Source organism: Pristiophorus japonicus, chromosome X, assembly GCF_044704955.1.
Source record: "Pristiophorus japonicus isolate sPriJap1 chromosome X, sPriJap1.hap1, whole genome shotgun sequence".
NCBI classification, from domain to species: domain Eukaryota; kingdom Metazoa; phylum Chordata; class Chondrichthyes; family Pristiophoridae; genus Pristiophorus; species Pristiophorus japonicus.
The window spans coordinates 15,911,821-15,939,208 of NC_092010.1; the positions used below are offsets into that span (position 1 = coordinate 15,911,821).

General features: G+C 40.0%; 1 protein-coding gene across 1 annotated transcript in view; it reads right to left on the reverse strand.

Annotated features, from left to right (window-relative positions):
- col2a1a (collagen, type II, alpha 1a) overlaps positions 1-27,388 on the reverse strand; it is a 98,251-nt gene that overhangs the window by 54,610 nt on the left and 16,253 nt on the right. The window contains exons 8-27 of the mRNA XM_070869409.1: positions 23,278-23,322; positions 23,050-23,103; positions 22,446-22,499; positions 22,279-22,332; positions 20,728-20,781; positions 20,483-20,536; positions 18,854-18,898; positions 18,577-18,630; positions 17,966-18,010; positions 17,407-17,460; positions 12,718-12,816; positions 12,165-12,209; positions 11,103-11,201; positions 9,706-9,759; positions 9,101-9,208; positions 7,995-8,048; positions 6,689-6,787; positions 4,785-4,838; positions 3,645-3,743; positions 1,295-1,348 (exon numbers count right to left, since the gene is read on the reverse strand). Coding sequence (XP_070725510.1) covers positions 1,295-1,348; positions 3,645-3,743; positions 4,785-4,838; positions 6,689-6,787; positions 7,995-8,048; positions 9,101-9,208; positions 9,706-9,759; positions 11,103-11,201; positions 12,165-12,209; positions 12,718-12,816; positions 17,407-17,460; positions 17,966-18,010; positions 18,577-18,630; positions 18,854-18,898; positions 20,483-20,536; positions 20,728-20,781; positions 22,279-22,332; positions 22,446-22,499; positions 23,050-23,103; positions 23,278-23,322 — 1,278 coding nt within the window. The remainder of the gene's footprint in view (positions 1-1,294; positions 1,349-3,644; positions 3,744-4,784; positions 4,839-6,688; positions 6,788-7,994; positions 8,049-9,100; positions 9,209-9,705; positions 9,760-11,102; positions 11,202-12,164; positions 12,210-12,717; positions 12,817-17,406; positions 17,461-17,965; positions 18,011-18,576; positions 18,631-18,853; positions 18,899-20,482; positions 20,537-20,727; positions 20,782-22,278; positions 22,333-22,445; positions 22,500-23,049; positions 23,104-23,277; positions 23,323-27,388) is intronic.

Here is a 27,388-nt window from a genome sequence, read left to right on the forward strand (position 1 = left end):
TATATTTTATATAATATGATGTAGTTGTTAGGCATATAGACTGCACTGTAATGTGGGAGACTGATAATGTACATATATATTGCACTATATATAATTTGAAGTTGTTGTAATTCCCATATTGTGGACTGTAATGTGGGTGATTGTAATGCATATTTACAGTACTATATATAATGTGGAGTACTTGCAATATACATATATACTATTCTATATATGAAATGTGGAGGACTTCTAATGTACATATACTGCACTATATAATATGGAGTATGTGTAACAGATATGCTGTACAGTACAGACTGTGGAGTACTTGTACATATACAGCATTATATATAATGTGGAGAATTAGGCAATGTTCATATATACCTTACTATATATAATGTGGAATACTTATAATATACCTATGTACAGCACTGTTGATAATGTTATTGTTCTCATACACTTGTTAGAACCAATGAAACAGTTACTTTTAGGGGTTTGTCCTATGATGCTAATGGAGATTGAACTGGGATCAGGGGGATTGGTATTACCTGTATAAATAGGTTGTGCTATACGATACAAGGTGTGTTTACTGATCCCGTACTCCCAGCAGGAAGACATGCTCAAAGAGACAATGGGTTGAAGATATAGCTACAGCAGTGCAGTGCCAGTTTTCCAACCCATGCTTCTGTTGAACCCAGTTGCTGCTGGGAATGTGGAATCATTGATTTTACACTTACATTATTATTTTACACTGTACCTTGCCTTACAATACTGTGCAAGAACAGCACTCAATTATGGCATTTGATTATTCTACTTTGCACTGCACCAAACTGCACTATAATTTTGATTGGTAATATACTAGTTAACATTTTGATGTTCCACTGCAACTCAACAAGATCTTCCTGGTGTAATAACAGCTTCCTTGTGACATCAGAGTGGCATTTAATTGCCTTTAGTGCATTTCCACATAGTTAAATAAAATTAGGCTATGCACTTCAGGTTATTAACTATTGTAAAATAGCCTGCACAGTAAGGAGTGTTGGGGACTGTACCCATTCATCATCAAAATCTCAATAGAACCCAGCCAATGAAGAGTGTGTCTTGCTACTCCCAGCTCTGTATGCTTTATTTAAAATACTTGCTATCACCTGCACTAGAATACTATATTATGATCATCATATCATACAGTGCTGCTCTAGGCTAGTCAAGGTGTACATCAATGTTGACCATGATATAATGCCTGCTTAATAGGTCAATCAAGATCAATAGCTTTCAATTGTTGAATTACAGCTGTTCTGAAAAAGATCGGGTGACTTACCCTCAACCCAGGAGCGCCAACGAGACCCTTCTCACCAGCCTTGCCAGGCTCACCCTAGTGAAAAGAAAGAAAATAATGGATTTACATTCAATATTGGCAGAACATTATGTCTATCAAATAGTTTTGCTTTACCATAATAGGAAATCTACTGAAACTATCAGAGAGTACAGTACAGCACATACTGAAACCAGAGTACGGTATAACACATGCAGTATCTACCAGAGTACAGTATAACACACGCAGATTCTATCAGAGTACGGTATAACACATGCAGATTCTATCAGAGTACAGTGTACCACATGCAGATTCTACCACAGTACAGTATAACACATGCAGATTCTATCAGAGTACGGTATAACACATGCAGAGTCCATCAGAGTACGGTATAACACATGCAGAGTCCATCAGAGTACGGTATAACACATGCAGAATCTATCAGAGTACGGTATAACACATGCAGAATCTATCAGAGTACGGTATAACACATGCAGAATCCATCAGAGTACGGTATAACACATGCAGAATCCATCAGAGTACGGTATAACACATGCAGAATCTATCAGAGTACGGTATAACACATGCAGAATCTATCAGAGTACGGTATAACACATGCAGAATCCATCAGAGTACGGTATAACACATGCAGAACCCATCAGAGTACGGTATAACACATGCAGAATCTATCAGAGTACTGTATAACACATGCAGAATCCATCAGAGTACGGTATAACACATGCAGAATCTATCAGAGCACGGTATAACACATGCAGAATTTATCAGAGTACGGTATAACACATGCAGAATCCATCAGAGTACGGTATAACACATGCAGAATCTATCAGAGTACGGTATAACACATGCAGAATCTATCAGAGTATGGTATAACACATGCAGAATCTATCAGAGTACGGTATAACACATGCAGAATCCATCAGAGTACGGTATAACACATGCAGAATCTATCAGAGTACGGTATAACACATGCAGAATCTATCAGAGTATGGTATAACACATGCAGAATCCATCAGAGTACGGTATAACGCATGCAGAATCCATCAGAGTACGGTATAACACATGCAGATTCTATCAGAGTACGGTATAACGCATGCAGAATCCATCAGAGTACGGTATAACACATGCAGAATCTATCAGAGTACGGTATAACACATGCAGAATCTATCAGAGTACGGTATAACACATGCAGAATCCATCAGAGTACGGTATAACACATGCAGAATCTATCAGAGTACGGTATAACACATGCAGAATCTATCAGAGTACGGTATAACACATGCAGAATCCATCAGAGTACGGTATAACACATGCAGAATCTATCAGAGTACGGTATAACACATGCAGATTCTATCAGAGTACGGTATAACACATGCAGAATCCATCAGAGTACGGTATAACACATGCAGATTCTATCAGAGTACGGTATAACACATGCAGAATCCATCAGAGTACGGTATAACACATGCAGATTCTATCAGAGTACGGTATAACACATGCAGAATCCATCAGAGTACGGTATAACACATGCAGAATCTATCAGAGTACGGTATAACACATGCAGATTCTATCAGAGTACGGTATAACACATGCAGAATCTATCAGAGTACGGTATAACACATGCAGAATCCATCAGAGTACGGTATAACACATGCAGATTCTATCAGAGTACGGTATAACACATGCAGAATCCATCAGAGTACTGTATAACACATGCAGAATCTATCAGAGTACGGTATAACACATGCAGAATCTATCAGAGTACGGTATAACACATGCAGAATCCATCAGAGTACGGTATAACACATGCAGAATCCATCAGAGTACGGTATAACGCATGCAGAATCCATCAGAGTACGGTATAACACATGCAGATTCTATCAGTGTACGGTATAACACATGCAGAATCCATCAGAGTACGGTATAATGCATGCAGAATCTATCAGAGTACGGTATAACACATGCAGAATCCATCAGAGTACGGTATAACACATGCAGATTCTATCAGAGTACGGTATAACACATGCAGAATCTATCAGAGTACGGTATAACACATGCAGATTCTATCAGAGTACGGTATAACACATGCAGAATCTATCAGAGTACGGTATAACACATGCAGAATCTATCAGAGTACGGTATAACACATGCAGATTCTATCAGAGTACGGTATAACACATGCAGAATCTATCAGAGTACGGTATAACACATGCAGATTCTATCAGAGTACGGTATAACACATGCAGATTCTATCAGAGTACGGTATAACGCATGCAGAATCTATCAGAGTACGGTATAACACATGCAGAAACCAGAGTAAAGTATATGTTTTTCTTACAGTTGCACCCTTTGGTCCAGGGAAACCCATGACACCAGGCTGTCCCCTAGCACCCTGTGGACCAGGTGGGCCAGGGCGGCCATCTTCACCAGGGGCACCCTGCAGACAAAAGAGAAATAGGTGAACTTTCCTAATCATTGTCACAGAGCAGTTCATGTATATTTCATTTATTTGACAGTAACATGATCCCTGTTGAATAGTAAAAAGGAACCAACACAAGGGTTCCTCAGAAGTTAAATCATTCATAGAATTTGTGTTTATTTTGAGATATATATTTTTTTTTAATTCGTAGCCAATCTTTCCAATTCTTTATCAAATCACAAACGCCAGAGGTCACCTTGCACACATCAAGGATCACTCTGCGCCAATGCTCTTAGCCAAAAGGCCTAGAGCCACTGCACCATTCCTGGAAGTACTGCAATACCAGGTTCGTGCCATGGAGGTGGATGGGTCAGCACCCCACACACCTTATTCTTGATGACGGCATACTTCCTGCATCTTCCTCTACCTAGGAGAATGAGATGGTCTGAATACCTTGGCACCCATACCCTCCTCTGTCTGGGAGAATGGAATTGTCTGAATATCTTGGCACCCATATCCTCCTCTGCCTGGGAGAGTGAGAATGACTGAATACCTTGGCTCTCATACCCTCCTCTGCCTGGGAGAATGGAATTGTCTGAATACCTTGGCTCCCATACCCTCCTCTGCCTGGGAGAATGGAAGGGTCTGAATACCATGGCTCCCATACCCTTCTCTGCCTGGGAGAGTGAGAATGACTGACTACCTTGGTATCTATACCCTCCTCTATTGAGGAAAATGGTCTGAATCCTTTGCCATTACAGATCCTCTACCTAGGAGGGTGGCACTTCCTTAGTTGTCACATGTTCTACTTCAGCTGGGATAATAGAACATTCACTGATCCATGGTGACTGCCTCGACAGCCACCATCAATAGCATTCAGGTTAGCCAGCAGCGGGTATGATTTAAGCAGGGTGACTTAGACAATCTCAGTTTTGAATCCCCACCCCTTTAAAGTACTTTTGGAGATACCTTGGGTACAGGTTTTCCATTTTGTCCGACATTGCCTAGACAGATTCTAGAAAAGGACAGTAAAAGCAAGAAACCTTTGGCTCAACTTACAGTAGCTCCAACTTTTCCTTGAGGACCAGCATCTCCAGGGCGACCAGTAAGACCCTAAACAAGACACACACAAATGAAAAGAGTCAAAAAAAACAGTAAGATAAGGACATCCAGATTCTTCATTCACTATTAAGAGATTTTTTATCATTAACACAATCACTAACAGTTGGTCACTGCTTAATAAACTATTAGCTCCTAGTTCACTTTTGCCAAGTTACTCTTTTGGGGAGAGGGAGAAGAGATTTTAAAGATTTATTGATGTACATGTTTTAAAGGGATTGTACATAGTGTCAGTAAAAATGATAAGTTATTACATGTGTTTTAACATTTTTCCAGGCTCCATATAATGAAATGTCACTTATCTAATTGAGGGGGAGTTTTGATTTGCATAGCCAATCAGATAGACAGGATTAAAAATGCAGTTATCTCTTTGTTTACATTCAATCTAAAGACATGGGTCCTCGGTTACAGTTACTTGGGTTTGTCTACAATGTTTGGTTTAATTGTTAACTAGAACAGTTCCATATTTATGAGTATTGGGATACAAAAAATATTTGATGCATACTTACAAAGCTTTCATGTTTTGAATGGTGCAGCGTTCCTCCCTTACTGGGAATTTCCACTGAGCTTGGCAATACCGAAATATCTCGGCATCCTGCATCAATGTGGAGGATCCCAATAAAAGGTTGAATGAACGGAACCAAATCAAACCTTGCGCCATGCCTCAGGATACCTGGCAACATGCTGCAACATGTCTTCCTAGAGTGCAGCAGAATACAAAGTTTCTGCAATTGTCTAACTCACCGCAGCAAGTACAGTGAACCTGCACACACTGGCTACAAGCCGGGATCTCCCATTAATGTGTGTAAATACTTCTCTTTACTGCAGGCCATGTATTTTAGGGCACTGAGACTGCTCTACTAATGTGATGTGCAGGCTGTAATAGTATGGAGATAATGCAGTGGTACTCACAATATAGTCAGGGAATCAATTGTGGCTCAGGTGTGGTGCTCAGTAAAATCTATATGTCCTTTTGGACATTCACTGAGACCTGTCCAGCTCCAAGTTGTTACCAGAGCTGGAATTCAGCACCCTCCTTCTCTTGCTGTCCAGTGACAAAATGCAATGGAATGCTCAATGGAATGGAATGGAATGTTAGGAGGCAGGGCTATTCCAGCATCCATACAGCAAGTGAAAGGACACTAATAGAAGCTGATTTCTGAGGTCTAGTATCGCTTAAGTGCTTTGGGACATCCTGAAGGTGTGAACGTTGCCATATCAAATCAAGTTCTTTCTTTCTTTACAAGGATTACTGTTGTGATTCTTTTTATTAAATAGGCCTTTTAAGGCATGGTACATAGGCAGTTAATATTGGCTGGTATCATAAATGTTCACCTGAGCTTGCTCCATTGCAGAAAGACAATGGGTGGGAAAAGATTCTAATATACAATCTGTAAGAGAGGGGCTGTCTTACACAGGGCTCAAAATGCTCCACAGATTGAGCATTAATGACTTATCAAATACTTACCAAGTTAAGTATTGGGGAATGGAACATTTTCTATTTCAGGGACCCCAATCTCAGCACCAAGCTCTTTTCCCATAATATACCTTGGGCCTAGAGGTGAAAGGCTGGTGTGTTAACTTTCGATGCTTCACTCTATTTATTTCTGAAATGGTTATTTGATGGTTATATGATTCCTACTTTTAATGTTGGAGATATATGTTTGAAGAAAAGGCTTTGAAAAAAATAAGTAAGTGCAAGAAGTAGAATATTAATACTGTGTTATGTCTCTAATGTGGTGAATGTTCCCTCAGAACATTATCTACCGACAGGAGTGGAAGGTATCAGAAACAGTTCATGTACATTTGAATATAAGAGGCTGTTTTGTAAAATCTTTGCTTACTCTTGCACCTGGCAGACCAGGTTCACCAGGACGGCCAGGATCTCCATTAGCACCTTTAGGACCAGCAACACCAGGAGCACCGCGCTCACCAGGGGCACCCTGCAATGGAAACCAAAAAGAAATTATTAGTTTGTTGTAAAAAATCTGAAATAATGCATCATTAAACTTATTTTGCACTCAACAACTCTTTAACTCTCTATAAAGCCTTAGTTGGTCCAAGGCTTAAATACTGTTCCTATATTTGGGGAGACTCTTCAAGCATTTCTTGCACTCCTAGATAGGAAGTTTGTCATCTGATAAACAATCCTTCTCTGCCTCTAGCCTCCAACCTCTTCCTCTCTACATTGTAATCTTTCTTGCCTTGCTCCATATTTTAATTGCTGCTCTGAACAAAAAGCCATTGCTTCTCTCTCTTAGCCTCCTCAGCTCCAAATGTACTGTCCTACAAATTGTTGCTCAACCCCACTGTGCTGAAATCAAGATCTATTGCACTGCCTCCTACTCTAACTAATTCATTCCCAGGGCTTCAAACTGCTTGCTCCTTATCCTCTTATGTTCTTCCCTTCCTTCAACAATTTGTTGGCTTTTAAAACTCCAGTTTGCTATCACCTAACCATTACTTTTCCATCGACCCTATTGCTTCTCCAACTCTTTCAACTTCAGTTGCCCTGCACTTTGGCAATGACCCTCTAACCATCTTTCCAAATTTAAAAAAAAACGTACTTTTGAAGTAAAATCTGAATCAGAGAAATATTCAAAACCATTTAGTAATTATCACTTGGAATTTTCGCGGGTGATGGCTGTTCCTCTGGCGATTTCGCCTATCGCCCATTGAAATTATAGCAGGGGATCGGTAGAACCCCGCAGAAATTCAGGTTCCCTCTAATTTTCAGTATTCCATTGCCTTATAGTTTAAATTGAATGCTTTGCATCTTTTTACAAATTGCGAGATGTGATATAAATGTAGAGCTTAAACTGAGTAGTTACTGCTCTTCTGGGTAAATGAATCTTACCCTAGTTGGAGTTAATTTTATCATCTCGTCAGTTGTCACTATTTTACTGTCTCAAATGATTTAGAAATAATTTTTGATTGAGTTCCAGTTCGAGATGGGATTTTAGTTGCCCAAGAAGCTTTGACTTCAGAGAACCAACTAATGAGGAGTCTTGGGGCCATGATTCATTGAATCCGAATTCTAAATGCTCATTTTTAATTAAGTAATTAAATAATTATTTGTGCTTTGTTTAATTTTAAAGGAAATGTGACTTTAACCTTAAACAATGTAACCATATGAACTATGGTACCTACCTTAGGACCAGCAAGACCATCCTGACCTGGGAAACCACGATTACCAGGAGCACCCTACCAATGGAAACAAAAGAACCAATGAGATTACAGAGGCCGTAGTAAAATATTAATAAAACAAATCTTCACAACTGAGATACAACACATCAACATACAATGTACACTCTACATAATGACATCATCTTCATGCAGGCCTAACTGGAAGAAAACAATCTCACAGTGAGATCCCTAGAACAACTCTCAATCTCGGCATGAATTCAATTCCCATTTAGAATCACTGACCTAGAAATTTGTCTCGGACGGTATCGGATCAGCCGACCGTTATACACAGCATATTTGGTTCCATTGACTGCAATAGAACTGAGTCTATGGCGCTGCATATAATGGGCGGCCAATCCGATACTGCCCGCTTTGCTCCACTGCACAAGTCAGATTTCTAGGCCAAAGACTTTGTCATTTTTGTTTTAGATCTTTGTTTCAAATCTGACACAACTAAAATACATGAATACATACAGTTTATGACCCTATAATGTACTGTGGTGTTACCCACCTTCGCCAGGGTTATAAAGCACACCGCATGGCTTCTCATCATCATATAATAAAAACAGAACTTACTGGAGTTGCAAAGCAAACGAGTTAGCATTCGAAAGAGAAAGTGGTTAATATTTCAGGGAGGCCCTTCACAGAACTGAAACGTTAACCTTTTGTTCTCTTTCAGATGTTGACAGACCTGTTGTGCATCTCTAGCATGTTCTGCCTTCATTTCAGATGTCCAGCCTTTGCAGTGTTGCTTATTATCTCTTCTCACTACATATCCCATATGCACCCTAAAATATATATGTCAAGTTTCTGTCCAGTTTCAAATCTATACTGCTTACAGAATCAAAACAAAGACACAGATCACGTAATAATGTCAACTCTACTTATTACAAATAGACAACATTTTGCAGCATGGTATAAGTATTGATTCTTTTATCTTTGATTATAGTGGGTTGTCAAGTACAGAACTACTGGTTCAGATATCTTTCCCTTGGTGCTTTGTGCTGGACTTTGTCAGTCTGATCAACGTGATCTCCTAACAAGCAGTTTGTGATTGAGGGGGAACTCACTCTCTCGCCAGGGGGACCATTTGGACCGGCAGCACCAGGTTCACCACGAGGACCTCTCTTGCCTTCTTCACCAGCAGGGCCGGGAGCACCTTGAGGACCAACAGGACCCTACAGGAAGCATCAGGAAAAAAATATTAGGTACACTGAAAGGATGAGCACCCTCTATTTATTCTGTGAGACTAATTACATCTACAGAACAATTAGAAAATAGAGCAGACTTAAAATATAACTTTTAATGAGTTATTACTGTATGTTTCATATACAAGGACTGAAGATTTGTTTAGGAACTGGAAAAGGCCATTAGGCCAACAAGCTAGTCTATTCTTGATACTTACTAACCTTCTCACCATATCCATCAATCCTTTCCCTCTTTAGACATACATTTGCTTATCTCTCCAGTCTACTTCAATGTCCTCCTGTAATAATTCTGTAATTTAATTACCCTTTGAACTCAAATGCTGCACCTGACTTCCCCATATGCTTCCTAACTTCCTCATTTTTAATTTGTGTCCCCTGATATTTTGGGTAGTATTTATTATTATTTGAACCAAAAGGGTTACCTATACTTTTGAATGCTGAAATAAAAATGCACATCTTTTACTTACAAATTCTCCTTTCGGGCCTGCTTCTCCCTTGAATCCTGGGACTCCAGGGTCACCCTGTCAGACAAAATAAATAACAGGTTTAGAAGTTGGGGACTGGGAGCACTCACTTAACCTATGTCATCATAATGTAGACCAGTGGTGTTCAGAAACTGTGGCCTTTGGCAGATGTGCTGCTCCATGTAGTTCAAGGGATGTTGTCACAGCTGGGATTCAGGGCTGTCCCTTTTCTCACTGTTGTCACTAATTTTTCAATACAGTGCAACTCTGGCTGTGAGAAATTTTCACAATGTCCACTCGAATTGGAAACACCCAGGAGTAATATTCTAGATTCAATCCTTCCAAACTTGGGTTGCATCTGAAGACAGCATTTTGAGCTGTATAGTACTTGGATGAAGTACTGGTGGTTACAGATCTGTCACTGGTGGGGGTAGTAATTAAAGGGGGTGAAATAAAAGTATTGCACAAATATATCACACAACATTAAAGTGCATTGGTTCATGTGTGAGTTTGTGACAAGGTAGCGGTGTTAATATGCTCAATAGGCCTCGTGATAGCACTGTGTTTCTTTTCTTACTCGACAGCAAAAGAAAGCAAGAGAAGGCAGGATTATTCCAGCCTCCATACAGTGAGTAAAAGGGTCCTGTTAAAATAGGAATGTTTAATAGTTTTACTTTCTCTTCCTCCAAAGAAGTGCTTGGCCTCCATTTGGCAACTGCTCACAGTAACGTCATTGAGGCCAGGAGCTCACAGTGCAAAGGTGCATGGTGCAGCATTCCTGTGAGTGGCCCTTGAGAAAGGCACTGGTTGGCATTGTAAAGTTCGTTGTAGATTTGTATGGTGAAGTTTGGTGTAGTTTGGCATGAGGAGATGTTTGGTAAAGTTTGATGAGGTGTAATTTGGAATAGTTTAGCATTATGAAGTTTGGTGTAGTTTGGTAATGTGTAATTTGGTAAAGTTTGGCATGATGAAGTTTGCTGTGTTATCATTTGGTATGATAACGTTTGGTGTAGTTTTGGCATGGTGCAGTTTGATATCATTTTGTGTGGTGAAGTTTGTCATTATTTGGTGTGTAATTTTAACATAGGTTGACATAGTGAAGTTTGGTGTAGTTTGAAAAAGTCTGATTTGATGTAGCAGGCATGTTTAAGTCATGCCATTTCGTATAGTTTGACATGGTAAGTTTGGTGTGGTGTGGTGTACTGGTACATTGTTACAAATATTACATAACTTGGTTGATTCATTCTATAGCAACCAGAAATGCCCATAAAACTCCACTGAAAGTAATGAAATTTTCAGAAGATTCCAGTTGGGAAAATGTTCACTTTGAAACCATGTTTTATATTTCACAACCATTCAGAAAGAAATTACACTCTTAAACGCTAAATATTTTTACTTACTTGTTGACCTTTAGGACCGAGAGGACCAGTAGCACCTTGTGGCCCTGGAGGACCACGTGGACCAGGGAAACCGGGAGCACCAGCAATACCAGGAGCACCCTATGAGGAGAAGAAAACAAGATAAGTTAGCATCAACTGGTAGACTGGGGATTGGTATGAAGATACCAGTCCTTGACAACACTAAATTTTAACTAAAATAAGTAACAAATGTAGGCTTTATATTCATGATCATGAAGATGGTGAGCAATCATAGTAGATCACGATGGACATTATATCAAACACTAGTCTTGTTGAAGGACACCATCTAGAAATCTAGTTGAAGGGCCAAGGCCCACAGTGTAGGTCACCAGCAAGGATGAAAAGACTAGGAAAGAAACTGAGGTCATTGAAGTGGTTGGGTGATGGCAAGTTTTGGTTTTAAAAGCTTGTAGATTGTATAAGAATGGGAAGACTGAGGTAGTAAGGAGTTCCACAGTGTTGAGGTCCAGGAAAAGATCGAGTTAGTATAGGAAATTATGTGATGATCATATCACGATGAAAATAAAAATGTTTTCATAAATCACTTAGCATGCATAAGCGTTAAAACTCACAGAAAGCGTCAATGTCTCACCGTGCCAAATCAATTGCCCTATCTCATGGTCATTACTTGATGAAGGAAAATTGTCCACATTAAACAAACACCAAAGTGGCCGAATCAAGCAAATGTTCCTTTAAGGTCGCGTTCCCTTCACACAGGCAATAATTATTTTCTCTGCCGTGCCTACTCCTGATATCATACTGTACAACTGCATTATCCTCATGTTGCTCTCAAGACTTAGGAGGCTACACTGGCAATCACTAACTCAACTATTAGAAGATCAATATTTGGTATGCAGGACACTTCTGCTGTTTATTAAACGAGCTTGTCCTTATTACGATCGTCATGGACCGAGAATTCTCCAGAGTTTTAAATCAGTTATGGTTAAATGGTTGCCAGATAAGAAAATTCAAACCTATTTAGATATTTAGAAATTTTAATTGATTATATCATTTAAAAACAAGAAACAATGGAGCGATACTTACAGCGGAACCTTTTGCTCCAGGAATACCATCAGTACCAGGGTTACCCTGCAAGGAGAGACAGAGGAGACATAAGTCATTGTAACTCAGCAACATCAAAATAGCAAGGCATAAATGGGTTTACATTTCTAAAACAACATTTAAAAATGACACAGGCGCTTACCATATTTCATTGAGGAGCAGACTATTGCACATTAATGATTAGGATTCCATATTTTATTAAACCTAGTTTACAATATTTAGGAAATGAAATCTGCATATTTTATTGGAAGTAAATACAGAACAGATTTTCTCAGGAAGTTAAACTGCTCCAGTTGGACTCAGCTTCTCTGGGCTAGAGTAGGGAAAAATCTAGCGACCCAGTGTGAGGACAGGATCAAACTAGCTGTGATATTCTGCCACAGTCAAGTAGCCTGAGGGCACAACCACGGAAGATAGGCAATTTGTTACTCAATCCGTGATTGGCAACAGCCCACAAAGACTTGTGTGTACTGTATTCCTGCAAATGGTGAGAAATTACAAAATATAAGACTTGGTGATGGATTCGATAACTTACGGGAGCTCCAGCAGGACCTGGGGATCCGGGGCTACCTGACTCTCCTCTTGAACCCTGGGCACCCTCAGGACCACGAGCACCAGTTGGACCAGCTTCTCCCTGCGTGGAATAGAAAGGAAACAGACATTAGGACAACGGGCAGAAACAGTAACACCCGTGTGGCATTTTCTGCACAATCCAAAAATATGACTGATTCAATTAACTGTATTGACCAATTCAATGGCATATTATATCTAGTTGCCAGCTCCAATAAGTTTAAAACATTGTTGAACTCTGCTTCCTTACATGAAAGCTGCTGTTGGGAAGCAAGCATGTTAGTTTCTACAATGCTTATGAAAAAGGGAAAGCCTTGGGTAAGGTGCAAATTTCCGTACACAGTGAGGGACAGCGCCACCTGTTAAAGTTAATGGTCCACATTCAGAGCCATAGAAATATTACATATTAAATCACATTCCTTTATAACACCCTTATGAATGAATTTTTGGCTCCCCTCTTGCTAACCCCTTGATTTCCCATCCCAATATGCCACACAACATGCTTACTGACATGTGTAAGGGGCACAGCCAGTGGTATGGACAAAATACATGCCCAATGGTATAGGTATGAGCCAGGCCCAGTGATAAAGGTATGGGCATGACCATTTGTAAGGCTACAAGCCAAGCACCGGTTATAAGAATGAAGACATGACCAGTGGCATGGGTAAAGGACATGCCCAGTGAGATAGATATGGGGCACAACCAGTGGTAGGGTACAAGTCATGCCTGGTGATATGGCTAAGGGCCTTGTCTAATGATATGTTTATGACCCATGCCCAGTGATATCGATACGGTCTGACCAGGGGCTATGTCTATGGAGCATGACCTGTGATATGGGTACTGGGTATGACCATTAATATGGGTATTGCAATGCCCAGTGGTGTTGGTATGAGGCATGTCCAGTGATTTTGGCATGGCTATGTCAAGTTGCATTGGTATGAGGTATGCCCGGTGATTTGGGTATGATTGTGCCCCGTGGTATTATTATGCAGTATATCCAGTGATTTGGGTACGGCTGTGCCCAGTGGTTTTGGGTATGTTGTAACTCCAGTGATTTGGGTATGGTTATGCCCAGTTATATTAGTATGCAGTGTGCTCAGTGATTTGGATATGGCTGTGTCCAATGGTTTTGGATATGGGGTATGTCCAGTGATTTGGGTATGGATTTCGGATGAGACATTAAACCGAGGCCCCGTCTGCCCTCTCAGGTGGACGTAAAAGATTCCATGGCACTATTTTGAAGAAAAGCAGGGAGTTATCCCTGATGTTCTGGCCAATATTTATCCCTCAATCAACATAACAAAAACAGATTATCTGGTCATTATCACATTGCTGTTTGTGGGAGCTTGCTGTGCGCAAGTTGGATGCCGTGTTTTCCACATTACAACAGTGACTACACTCCAAAAGTATTTAATTGACTTTAAAGTGCTTTGAGACGTCTGGTGGTCATGAAAGGCGCTATAGAAATGCAAGTCTTTCTTTCTTTCTATGTTTATGCCCAGTTGTATTCGTATACAGTGTGCCCAGTGATTTGGGTATGGCTGTGCTCAGTGGTATCAGTATGGGGTACATGCATCAATTTGGGTATGGCTGCACCCAATGGTATTACTATGGGGTATATCCAATGATTTGGGTCAAGGTTCAGAGGAAAGTTAATAAAAGTTTCTGACCATAGGTGAATTCTCTCTATAAGCATTTAAAGAAAATACTAATAAAGGTGCAGTTCCAAGAATTTAATGACCTTTTAACCAAGGTGAGCAATGGCCTCACAGGGGGTGAAATTGGCCTCCTTTGCACCTCCCGATAGCCTCTGGTGGGCGATAACGGGGCGCTAACGGCTTTCCGACTGGGCGCGGCAAAAGTACCAACGCCCGCGAACTTCCTTTGCAGGTTAGTGTTGGTGGCAAACCTTAAAAAAATCCCAACTTCCTTAACCTTTCCTCATAACTTAAATCCCTGATACTCAAAATCATCTTTGTTGATGGCCTCTGCACCCTATCAAGGTGAATAATGTCCTTTGTGTGATTATGTGGTCAGAACTGCACACAGTGCTCCAGATGGGGGTCTGCTTAGCACCTTACACAGCAGAGAGATGAATCTGTCAACCTTGAGTTGGAGAAAAACAGAAACGCCTGCATCAAGTCTAAACACAGCTATGCAGTTTCTAGCCCTAAATGTCCTCAGAGCAACTAGGGATAGGCAATAGTGTCACCCAGATTCCAAAGAATAAAATAAAATAAAAATGTGCTTGCATTTATATAGCAGCTTATCATACATCAAAAGTGTTTTGCATAGTGAATCACTTTTGAAGTGTAGGCACTGTCATGTGGATCAATGCAACAGCCATTCTGTGCCAGCAATGTCCTACAAAATCAGCAACAAAATTTCTTTTATCGTTGCCATTAGTTGAGGGAGGAATGTTGGCCAGCAATCAAAATATGGTGAATGGGCACATCCGGTCAGTTTTGATGACAAGGGATATGGCCTATTAAGAGAGAAGAATCTTTCTAAGCAGTAGCATACCCTGAACCTAGTTATTCTGTGGATGCTGAATGCAAATAGCAGTGATGTGCTTAACTTAGAGGCAGTTTTGGATTGTAGGCGAGCGATATTTGAGTGTGAGCTCATTGCATTAAAACTGGCAATTTTATTCTGACAGGAGAATTGAAATGAGATAATGGAAACAGTTTTAGCGTTTAAATATGTGTATTGGAACAATGGGACTTAAAGGTTTAAATCCAGGTTCATTTTGTGCAATAAAACTTCTCGTTCCTGCTCTGCTTTCATCCATGGTTTTCCTTTTTCACTCTCCCTGCATTGCCAGTTTTTGTCTCTTGTCCTATACCTGATTTTAATAACTTTCCCAGACACATATAAACTCTTCTTAGTCCCGACAGCATGAAGCACATTACACAGAGACGTCTGAGTGTATTTAGGCAGCTTTTTAACGTTACTATGTGCCAGGATGGGGGAGGGGCAATTGGTGGGAGGGGGATGGTGTGGGATCAGGTTCTCTTTGCCTACTTAAATCTCCTGCTGTTTTATGCTCTGTGTCTGGGGCAGCTATGATTTCCTTCCATTTTCTGGTCTTGGTTTCAGGCTGTCCAGCTAGCCATAACCAGTTAGCTGAACTCTGTGATACCACTGAAAACAGATCTCTCTCTGAAAGAAACACTGAGACTAAGAAGTTTTAAGCCAAAATCAACATACTTTTTATTCTTCCTCAGATCAAATTAAAAAAATTAGACGCCAAAACAAATTAACTCGTTTGTTCATTAACAGTGTACCACCTTGCTCTGACTCGTGCCTCAAACATCAGAGCCAACATTTTTTTGACACAAGAGTTTTATGTCAGCTGTGGCTCAGTGAGCAGCACTCTCCCCTCTGAGTCAGAAGGTTGTGGGTTCAAGTCCCACTCCAGGAACTTGAACACATAAATCTAAGGCTGACACTCTGCACTGTCGGAGGTGCTGTCTTTCAGATGAGATGTTCAACCAAGGCCCCCTCTCAGGCGGATGTAAAAGATTCCATGGCACTATTTCGAAGAAGAGCAGGGGTGTTATCCCCGGTGTCCTGGCCAATATTTATCCCTCAATCAACATCACTACAACTGATTATCTGGTCATTATCACATTGCTGTATGTGGGAGCTTGCTGAGCGCAAATTGGAGGCTGCGTTTCCCACACTACAACAGTGACTACACTCCAAAAGTACTTCCTTGGCTGTAAAGTGCTTTGAGACGTCTGGTGGTTGTGAAAGGCACTATATAAATGCAAGTCTTTCTTTTTTTCTTTATACAACTCTCTCTCACAGAACGCTGGTGATTTTATTTTAAGTAGATAGATTTGTGAGGAATGCACATTTCTAGCTAGACTAAATGGTATTTTAAATAACTTCTGTTTTAGTTTGACACATCTGAAGATGTTTTGTTACTTAAAGAGACAAGACAGAAATAAATGACAAGGACAAGAATTTTGTTCAGGTTAAACAAAACACAAACCGTGTTTGGAAATGGACATTTGTGTAATAATATTGTTAGTCCAGGGCTTTCTAGTCTTGATCACTCACTGTCTGGGCCAGGCAAAGATAATGGGCAAGCTATCTGATGGAATAATTAACCATCTTTTTTCAGGTTTAACTGTTTGATCAATCTTTCAGAGTAATAGCATTTTGAAAGTCTTTTAGAGTATGTATTTCAACCTACATAGGGGTTTAAACTATGAATCAGGTCCAGTCAAGTATCCCAAATGCCTATCCTGCAGATGAATGTGAATAAATCTCACTTGTCAGCGTGTATCTCCAGCTCTGTGCCTCTCTTAAACGTCATAGACTGGTGAAAGAATGTTGCCTGTGGCCTCAAATTCTCTGTGTATAGCTCTCAGTGACCTCCCAGCTCAAAGGCTTGCTTTATTTAATCAGCTTGTGCCTTTCGGAAGCTGGAATTCCTGCCCTGCTGGTTATCCTGCCAAGTCATACTCTCTCTCTCTTTTTTTCTCTGTTCTAGGAGAGGGTGGGTGAGGGGAATGAAGGGGCCTCTACATCTCTTCATAATCAGACCAGCCCTCAGAGAGGAATGTCATTAGTACTGCTGCTTATTCAGGCTGTCAGCAGTGCTGGATAGATTCAGTGATTATCTCCTGCAGCCTCCACTCACCTTAGAACCTGGAGCACCTGGGAAACCGGGAGCACCAGCAGGACCTACTGGACCCTGAGGGGAAAAAATATGGCAAAGAATTAGTCAACAGAGCGGAGCAGAAGACAAAAATCAACATCTGAAAAGAATTAGCCAGTGTTAAGAAACAATACAAAAAGATTTATTTTTCTCTTTAACAACCCAAAAAGCTACCGAGTGCCAGTGGATTATAGTGCTCCAATATAAAGAAACGGGGAAAAACTAATTTTAAAAAACTTTGTTTTAACCTATGAGTTTCTGAACTACAGTACCTTATTGTCTGAGCTGAATAAAGCTTTAATAAATATCAACATAGTATACTGCAATGAGTGGAGCTTAAGAATTAACTGAATAATATGATTTTAACAGTGCTACATTGTGTCTTTACAAAATAAACAAAGATGGTGAAATTGCTCCAGATAATCATTTTAGTTAAAAGGTTGGAGTGACAGGATTTGTATTTTTTTTGATTAAAATATTGACAGGAGGAGTTCCACCCTAGATATGTGTATAAAATATATATTTAACCTGAGATACTTACAGGAGGACCAGCTGGACCAGGCAGACCATCGTTACCACGGGCTCCCTGTGAAACAAAGAGGCAGGGTCAGCGCCACAGAATTGGGTCATGCAAAATTGCATCGGCTAATTATTTTAAAGACCAAAGTAGTTGTAAAGTGCTTAAGATTTGACTGTGTAAGTGTGAAATAAATGCAGCAATAATTTGTATCAGCAATGATGGAATGGATATATTCTATTGTTTTCTATGTTAAATTGCAATCACAGAATTTTACAGCACAGAAGGAGGTCATTCAGCCCATTGTGCCTATGCTGGCTCTCTGAAAGAGCTCTCCCCTTAGTCCCATTCGACTGCCCTTTCCCCATTTGGCCCATTGCCCCTGTGCCAGTTCTCTGAAAGAACTCTTCCCTTAGTCACACTCCCCTACCCTTTCCCCCACCAATTTAAACTGCATCTGCTTTGGTTTCAAGATATCTGCCAAAGTTTCTAAACTGATTTAAATCTGCGATTCTGCATGAGTGTGAAATGGATGGCATGTATCGGGTGAAATCCACTGTGAGCTTGCTGTACAAGTTAGACATCAGTGCTTGGCATTTATATTAATACAGTTTGAAGGTTGGTGTTTTACTTACAGCTGTACCAGGAGGTCCAGGACGACCTCTCTCACCAGGCAGACCACGTGGACCCTGCAAAGAAAGAGCAGCACCTTTGAGTGTTACGGCTAAAACTTCCTGCTAGTCTTCACAACAACAGATGCAGATTTAATTTTGATGAAATTTTAAAAAATGTTTCAAGATAATTTAAGTTAGCATTTAGAATCATCACAATTAAATAATGAAAATGTTAAAGTATTATAGTTATCTTCTTGCGGTTAAGTTAACTGGAGTTAAGTGGGAAATTCAGACTCACCATGGGACCAGGAGCTCCATTCTCTCCTGCAGCACCAGCTTCACCCTGTATGGAGAAAGCAGAGAGGTAACCATTTAGAGAATGGTCAGTGGGAAGAGTTCAGCTAAAGAACAGAAAATTCAGCAACATTAATAAATGATTATCCCTCCATTACAGGAGTAGAATTCTGACCTTAAGCATACAATTGTCAGCTGCTTGCTTCGTGATTTTTGACTTCATCCCAACTACAATTTCAATGACAAACAATTCCCACCCACCCAGTCACCCCAGCTCTTCTCCTGATACATCTACTAAAGATAGGACTGACCCAAGTTCCATCCTCTCCCACCTTGCTCTGAAACCCCTCCCCTATGACACCCAGGACACCTATCCACCCCTCACTATCTGCCTCCAACAACCTTCAAAACCTCATCTCAAGTGTTTTATGGTTTATCTCAGATATTACTGAATAATTAGCTTCAGTGGAGGTTCCTCAGCCAGGTGCCTGTTCAGCTGCTCTTTTAATTTATGCATCGGAGAACGAATATATTTTCCGTTTTGCACATTACAACACATGCTGATCTTTAATTTTGACTTGGAGCTACAGATTAAGCAGATGAGATTTATGAAAGGACAGAGACTCATGTTGCACGCTGCCATCGGCTCACGATCTGAAGCACTCGCAATTGTTAAAATTACTTTATTCCTTTAGGAAGTCTACCTCTGCCGAGGAGGGAAATATTGTGATGCTGCTCAGCTCACTTGCTACAAAACTGGGAATGTTGAGTCCACTGTTAAATGGACCAGGACGCCTGTAATGGTGAAGCAAATTTCACTCATTGATGGCTCTGAATGCGCTCTTCTGATACCTAACTAGACATTGGGGGGGCTAGAAGTGGGGGAGGTGACCAAATATAGGCCATCTCCCTCCGACTAGAGAGTACTCTTGCCTCCTCCTGCAACAGCTCCTTTACCACCTCCTTAGCTTGCTGTGGGTCAGCGGCACTAAAGTTGGAAGGAAGGGAAACCATCCAAAGTCCCAAGCCCTTGTCACTGTCATCCCACATCCATTGGTGTGGGGAGGAAGGGGGCGAGGAAGTTAGGATGCCAGCCTTAGGAGTGGGAATTGAGCCGTAGGCCTCACTGTCCTATTTTCCTCCATGCACTGCTCCGGGATCACTGGAAAACAAGCAGATTCCTCGAGGAAAATCCAGGCCACATGCCAGTGTCAATTTCAGGCAGTGCACTTGAATATGGACTAGATCAGAATAGATTGACAGATTTCAATATAGGCATATCCCACATTGTGACATTTCAGCACAGGCTGATCCCAGATGAAAACATTGCTTCACAGGCTCATTCCAGATTGGGCTATTTCAGCATAGTCTTATCCCAGACTGAATTTTTTTTACACATACCGTAGACTGTAAAATCTCTATACAAGCCTGGCCCAGACTAAAATATTTCTGCACAGTATTGTCCCAACCTGGTACATTTCTGTACAGGCCTATCCCAAACTGGTATATTTCTTTACAGGCCTATTCCAGATTGAAATATGTTTATTCAGAGAGGAGTTCTAGAAGATAGAAGTTTAAAAAATCCCGAATTTGACTGCACAGTTATGCTTTAATACTGATGTATCTTCTGTACCTTTACACCTACAGCACCGGTTTCACCCTTAGCACCATCAAGGCCTGAGTAACCCTGTGGGGTAAAAACAAAATACATAAGGGTTAAAGTCACCTATATTTCATTAAATAAAGGCAGAAAAATATGTGGCTTTGAAGCATGATTTTTTACTGTTTAATTTATTATTGAATTTTTTTTTACAAAAGATTAACGTGTCATATTTTATTCTCGTATCTCCAAACTGGCGTGATATCTGAGGTACTGACCCTGTGACCTTTGACACCTGGAAGACCTGGGGTTCCTGGGAAACCACGAGCACCCTGGGAAATTAAAGGAGAAAAGGAGACTGTGAGGTAGAGGTTCAGCAAAATTAAAATCAATTATTTTGTTAATCATTCTATTTTACAGAGGCACAGAATGTTTCCTTCTCATCTGCACAGTACTAACATCTAGGTTTTTAATTTTGTTTGATGAGAAAGAAATGTTTATGCCATAAAATAATTGATTACTTTTTGTAGCAAAATATGTCCAATACTTAATTTCAGGCACTTGTTATTAATATGTAACACAGGTTTCTTGTTTCTGAAAAGATCTGGCCTGTAATCATTCGGTAGGCTCTAAGTGTCATTTTACATCTACTGGCTTGTAGTTGCACGTCCTTCATGTAATTGTTGTGATACTGCCCTGTAGTAACTATTAGCCCCTCAGCATAATGCTACATGCTACATATACTGGTTTTTAGTTACCAAAAGGCTTTGATCTGTATTGATTGTTAGGCCCTAAGTGTAATACAACATGTACTGGCTTGTAGTTATATGCCTTCATGTAAAAACTGTTCTGGAGCTACTGACAGGTTATTCATGTGAATGCTGCAATACTGGTGCTGTACAACTGGTTTATAATTATTGGCAGATCTTGGCTTGTAGTTACTGACAGGACTTTCATGTAAGGTTTCAAAATGTGGAATGGAAGAACATACATTGGAGACCATGCATTTTTATTTATTTATTCATTCACGGGATGTGGGTGTCACTGTCAAGGCCGGCATTTATTGCCCATCCCTAATTGCCCTTGAGAAGGTGGTGGTGATCCGCCTTCTTGAACCGCTCTAATCCATGTGGTGCTAATTCTTTGTAGGTTTGGTACAACTCAGCGGGCAGTTAAGAGTCAACCACATTGCTGTGAGTCTGGAGTCACATATAGGCCAGACCGGGTAAGAACGGCAGATTTCCGTCCCTAAAGGACATTAATGAACAAGATGGGTGTTTACAGCACTCTGGTAGTTTCATGGTTACCCTAGCTTTTCATTCCAGACTTCTTTCATTGTCTTGATGGGATTTGAATTCATGTCTCCAGATCATTAGTCCAGGCCTCTGGATTACTAGTCCAATAACATAATGACAATGCTACCATTCCCACTTAGAATGGAATAGAAATGTTTGCCCAAATTATGGAGGAAGGGTATTGGAGAGCTGAATAGGCTCATTCTTTGTGTCTATGGGGACTGTGCATATAGTGGAATTCGTGGAATTTGACGAACTCCTGGTAGATAGCTAAAGTTACTTGAGCATTTCTAACCTACAGGATTGGATTAGCCCTAGCTCGATGGAATTTATTTATATTTCTTGTGTATCATTTACACTTTCTATCTTTCTTGTTTTTTTAACATCTGCATACTTGTTCCTTGTCTTCTAGTTTGAGAACAAACTACAGATCACACAGGCAAACAAGCCCTTGAGCTAGTCTAATGCCTGTCTGTTCAGCTAGAAATGTTTAATACAGGTATTTCTGTTACTTCAGTCAGAATGTTGCTGTACCTGTGGTCCTGGGGGTCCGCGTTCACCTGATTTTCCGGGTTTGCCAGCCTCGCCCTGTGGGATAAATGGAATCCCCCGGTTAATCCTCCCTGTGTTACCACGCAGTACTGTCTAAATCAAATAAAAAATCTGACAATTAAGCTGTTAAATTACTTAAGAGGACTTACATCATCACCAGGTTTACCAGCAGGTCCAGGAGGACCACGGGGACCCATAGGACCCTGCAACAAAGAAACAGTCATTTACAACAGAGAATCACAAAGGTCCATTTAATCTAGAACCAGGAAGTGACTGCCCCCTTCCCCTCCCCTCCCCCCCCCCAAACAGAAGCTGTCAAACTGCCATGTCAGTGATGACAGTCAAACTCAAGTCATAAGCCAAATAAAGGTTTAACAAATATAAGTTTGCTATTGTACACATTCACACGCTGTCAATTTTAGGTCCCCAACTGCTGTCCCCACTCCACCACGCCTTCAGCCCCACCCCGTCCCCTGGCTGAGCACAGACCCGGATCGAAGCTGGGCCCTTCTTGGTCTATATGGCTCAGCTACTCACTGGATAAAGTTTCTGAGCTCTCAGAAGAAACTGAATTGTCTTTTTTCTTTGAAAACACGTCTTTAAACATTACAGCACTTAAATCTTCAAATTTATCCCACAGTAAAGACCATGCTGGGTTATTTTCCCTTCTATGTAATCTGGAGCAGAGATTCGCATAGTCATTCTCGGAGTCGGAAAAAAAACGGATTTACTCATACTCTCCGGGGTACTTACAGCAGCACCAGATTCACCGGGTTCTCCAGGAGATCCTTGGAAACCTTGAGGACCCTGTCAACAGAACAAAGCCATTAGTGACAAATCTAAGGAGAACTAAAATAGCTCTATCTACAGGACACTCATATCTTAAATGTAATTCTCTTCAAGTAGTCCTGTGTTATGTTCATTAAGTTAGTAATCTAATATTAACCACAAAAGAAAGCGGGTCAGATAATCAATACTTACGGGAGAGCCTGTGGGTCCTGGGGGTCCTCTGGGTCCCATGGGGCCCTGTAAATGAAAGATAATACCAGTTAGAGATGTAATTATGGCCATGTTGCTTATTACATATAGGTATGTTGTAGTTTTGTATGGGTATGTGGGTGCTTGTGTACAGATCTGGGGTTAGTTAGTATGGGTACAGGGAGAATTACTTTAAAATATATATGTAGGTATGGTATCCAGGGATATTTATAAATGGTATATAGATGTATGAATAGGTAAGTGGTATGGTATGTTATGGATGGGTATGTGCATGGACAGTTATGTAGGTAAGGGTAGTTACGAGCACATCTGTAGAGGCAATGTGCGTAGACGTAGTTATGAATGCATTTGTACGGAGATTTGTGAGTGTACAGGTAGTTATGGATGGGTATGTATGGAGGGGATTTGGTTAGAAGTACTGTAATTATGAATGGAAATATATGGAGGGGATGTGGGTATAGCTAATTCTGAATGGGCATATATGGAGGGTATTTGGATATCGGTGATTAGGAATGGGTATATATGGAGGGAATTTGGGTATGGGTAATTATGAATGTGTATATATGGAAGAGATGTGGGTTTAAGTAATTAGGAATGGGTATATATGGAGGGGATTTGGGTAGAGGTCATTATAAATGGGTTTTCTGAACAGGATTTGAGTATATGTAATTATGAATGGATATATATGGAGGGGATGAGGGGATGTGTAAGTAGAATGGGTATATATGGAAGGGATTTGGGTATAGGTGATTATGAATGGGTATATATGGAGGGGATGTGGGTATAGGTGATTATGAATGGGTATATATGGAGGGGATGTGGGTATAGGTGATTAAGAACGAGTATATATGGAGGTGGTGTGGGTATAGATAATTATGAATTGGTAATATATGGAGGGTATGTGGGTATAGGTAACTAGGAATAGGTATATATAGAGGGGTGTAATGGTATATATAATTATTATTGGTATATATGGAGGGGATGTATTTGCAGGTAGTTATGAATGGGTATATATAGAGTGGATTTGGCTTTAGGATGTGGGTATACCCAAATCCCCTCCATATTTACCCATTCAGAATTATCTCTACCCACATCACCGCCATATATACCCATTCGTAATTACCTCTACCTAAATCCCCTGAGTACACCCATTCATAATAATGTACACCTACATCCCCTCCATATATACCAATTCATATTTACCTATACCCAAACTCCCTCCATATATACCCATTCCTAATGACCTATACCCACATCACCTCCATATATACATATTCATTATTACTTAGATTCACATGTGGGTATAGGTAATTATGATTGGGAATATATGGAGCAGATTTGGGTACAAGTAATTATGAATGGGTATATCTGGGTAGGATGTCGGGATAGGTAATTATGAATGTGTCTATATGGAAGGGACGTGAATATCGGTAATAATGAATTGGTAATATATGGGTAATTAGGAATGGGTATATATAGAGGGGTGTAATGGTATAGATAATTATGAATTGGCATATATGGAGGGCATGTGTGTATAGGTAATTATGAATGGGTATATATGGAGGGAGTTTGGCTTTAGGAGGAGGGTATACCCAAATCCCCTCCATATATACCCATTCAGAATTACCTATACCCACATCACCTCCATATATACCCATTCATTATTACCTATACCCATATCACCTCCATGTAGATGCATTCAGATTTACTGATGGCCACATCTCCATATATACCCATTCTTAATTAACGATAAACACATCTCCTACATATATACCCATTCCTAATTACTTATACCCAAATACCCTCCATATATACCCATTTATAATTACCTGTACCCAAATTCCCTCCATATATACCCATTCATAATTATTTAGATTCACATTTGGTTAGAGGTAATTATGAATGGGTATATATGGAGGGGATGTGTGTATAGGTAATTCTGAATGGGGATAGATGGAGGGGATGTGCATGTAAGCAATTATGAATGGGTATAGATAGAGGGTTTTTCTGTATAGGTAATTATAAATTGGTATATATGCAAGGTTTGTAGCTATCGGTAATTATGAATGGTATATATGGAGTGGATGTGTGTATAGGTAATTATGTATTGGTATATATGGAAGGTTTGTAGGTATGCGTAATTATGAATGGTATATATGAAGGGGATTTAGCTATCAGTAATTATGATTGGGAATATATGGAGGGGATGTGGGTATAGGTAATTATGATTGGGAATATATGGAGCAGATTTGGGTACAGGTAATTATGATTGGGTATATCTGGGTGGGATGTCGGGATAGGTACTTATGAGGGATTGTAGGTATAGATAATTCTGAATGTGTATCTATGGAGGGGATTTGGGTATAGATAATTAGGAATGGGTATATATGGAGGGAGTTTGGCTTTAGGAGAAGTGTATACCCAAATACCCTCCATATATACCCATTCAGAATTATCTTTACCCACATCACCTGCATATATACCCATTCATAATTACCTCTCCCTAAATCCGCTCTGTAAACACCCATTCATAATTACATCCCCTCCATATATACCAATTCATAATTACCTATACCCAAACTCCCTTCATATATACCCATTCCTAATGACCTATACCCACATTACCTCCATATATACCCATTCATTATTACCTATATCCACATCACCTCCATATAGACGCATTCAGATTTACTGATACCCACATCTCCATATATACCCATTCCTAATTACCGATAAACACATCTCCAACATATATACCCATTCATAATTATCTATACCCAAATACCCTCCATATATACCCATTCATAATTACCTATACCCACATCCCCTCCATATATACCCATTCCTAATTACCAATAAACACATCTCCTACATATATACCCATTCATAATTACCTGTACCCAAATTCCCTCCATATATACTCATTCATAATTACTTATACTCACATTTGGGTAGCGGTAATTATGACTGGGTATATATGGGGGGATTTGGGTTTAGATAATTATGAATGGGGATAGATGGAGGAGATGTGCTTGTAAGCAATTATGAATGGGTATAGATGGAGGGTTTTTCAGTATAGGTAATTATGAATTGGTATATATGGAAGGTTTGTAGGTATGGGTAATTATGAATGGTATATATGGAGGGGATGTGGGTATAGGTAATTATGATTGGGAATATATGGAGCAGATTTGGGTACAGGTAATTATGATTGAGTATATCTGGGTGGGATGTCGGGATAGGTACTTATGAGGGATTGTAGGTATAGATAATTCTGAATGTGTATCTATGGAGGGGATTTGGGTATAGATAATTAGGAATGGGTATATATGGAGGGAGTTTGGCTTTAGGAGAAGTGTATACCCAAATACCCTCCATATATACCCATTCAGAATTATCTTTACCCACATCACCTGCATATATACCCATTCATAATTACCTCTACCTAAATCCGCTCTGTAAACACCCATTCATAATTACATCCCCTCCATATATACCAATTCATAATTACCTATACCCAAACTCCCTCCATATATACCCATTCCTAATGACCTATACCCACATCACCTCCATATATACCCATTCATTATTACCTATATCCACATCACCTCCATATAGACGCATTCAGATTTACTGATACCCACATCTCCATATATACCCATTCCTAATTACCGATAAACACATCTCCAACATATATACCCATTCATAATTACCTATACCCAAATACCCTCCATATATACCCATTCATAATTACCTATACCCACATCCCCTCCATATATACCCATTCCTAATTACCAATAAACACATCTCCTACATATATACCCATTCATAATTACCTGTACCCAAATTCCCTCCATATATACTCATTCATAATTACTTATACTCACATTTGGGTAGCGGTAATTATGACTGGGTATATATGGGGGGATTTGGGTATAGGTAATTATGAATGGGGATAGATGGAGGAGATGTGCTTGTAAGCAATTATGAATGGGTATAGATGGAGGGTTTTTCAGTATAGGTAATTATGAATTAGTATATATGGAAGGTTTGTAGGTATGGGTAATTATGAATGGTATATATGGAAGGGATG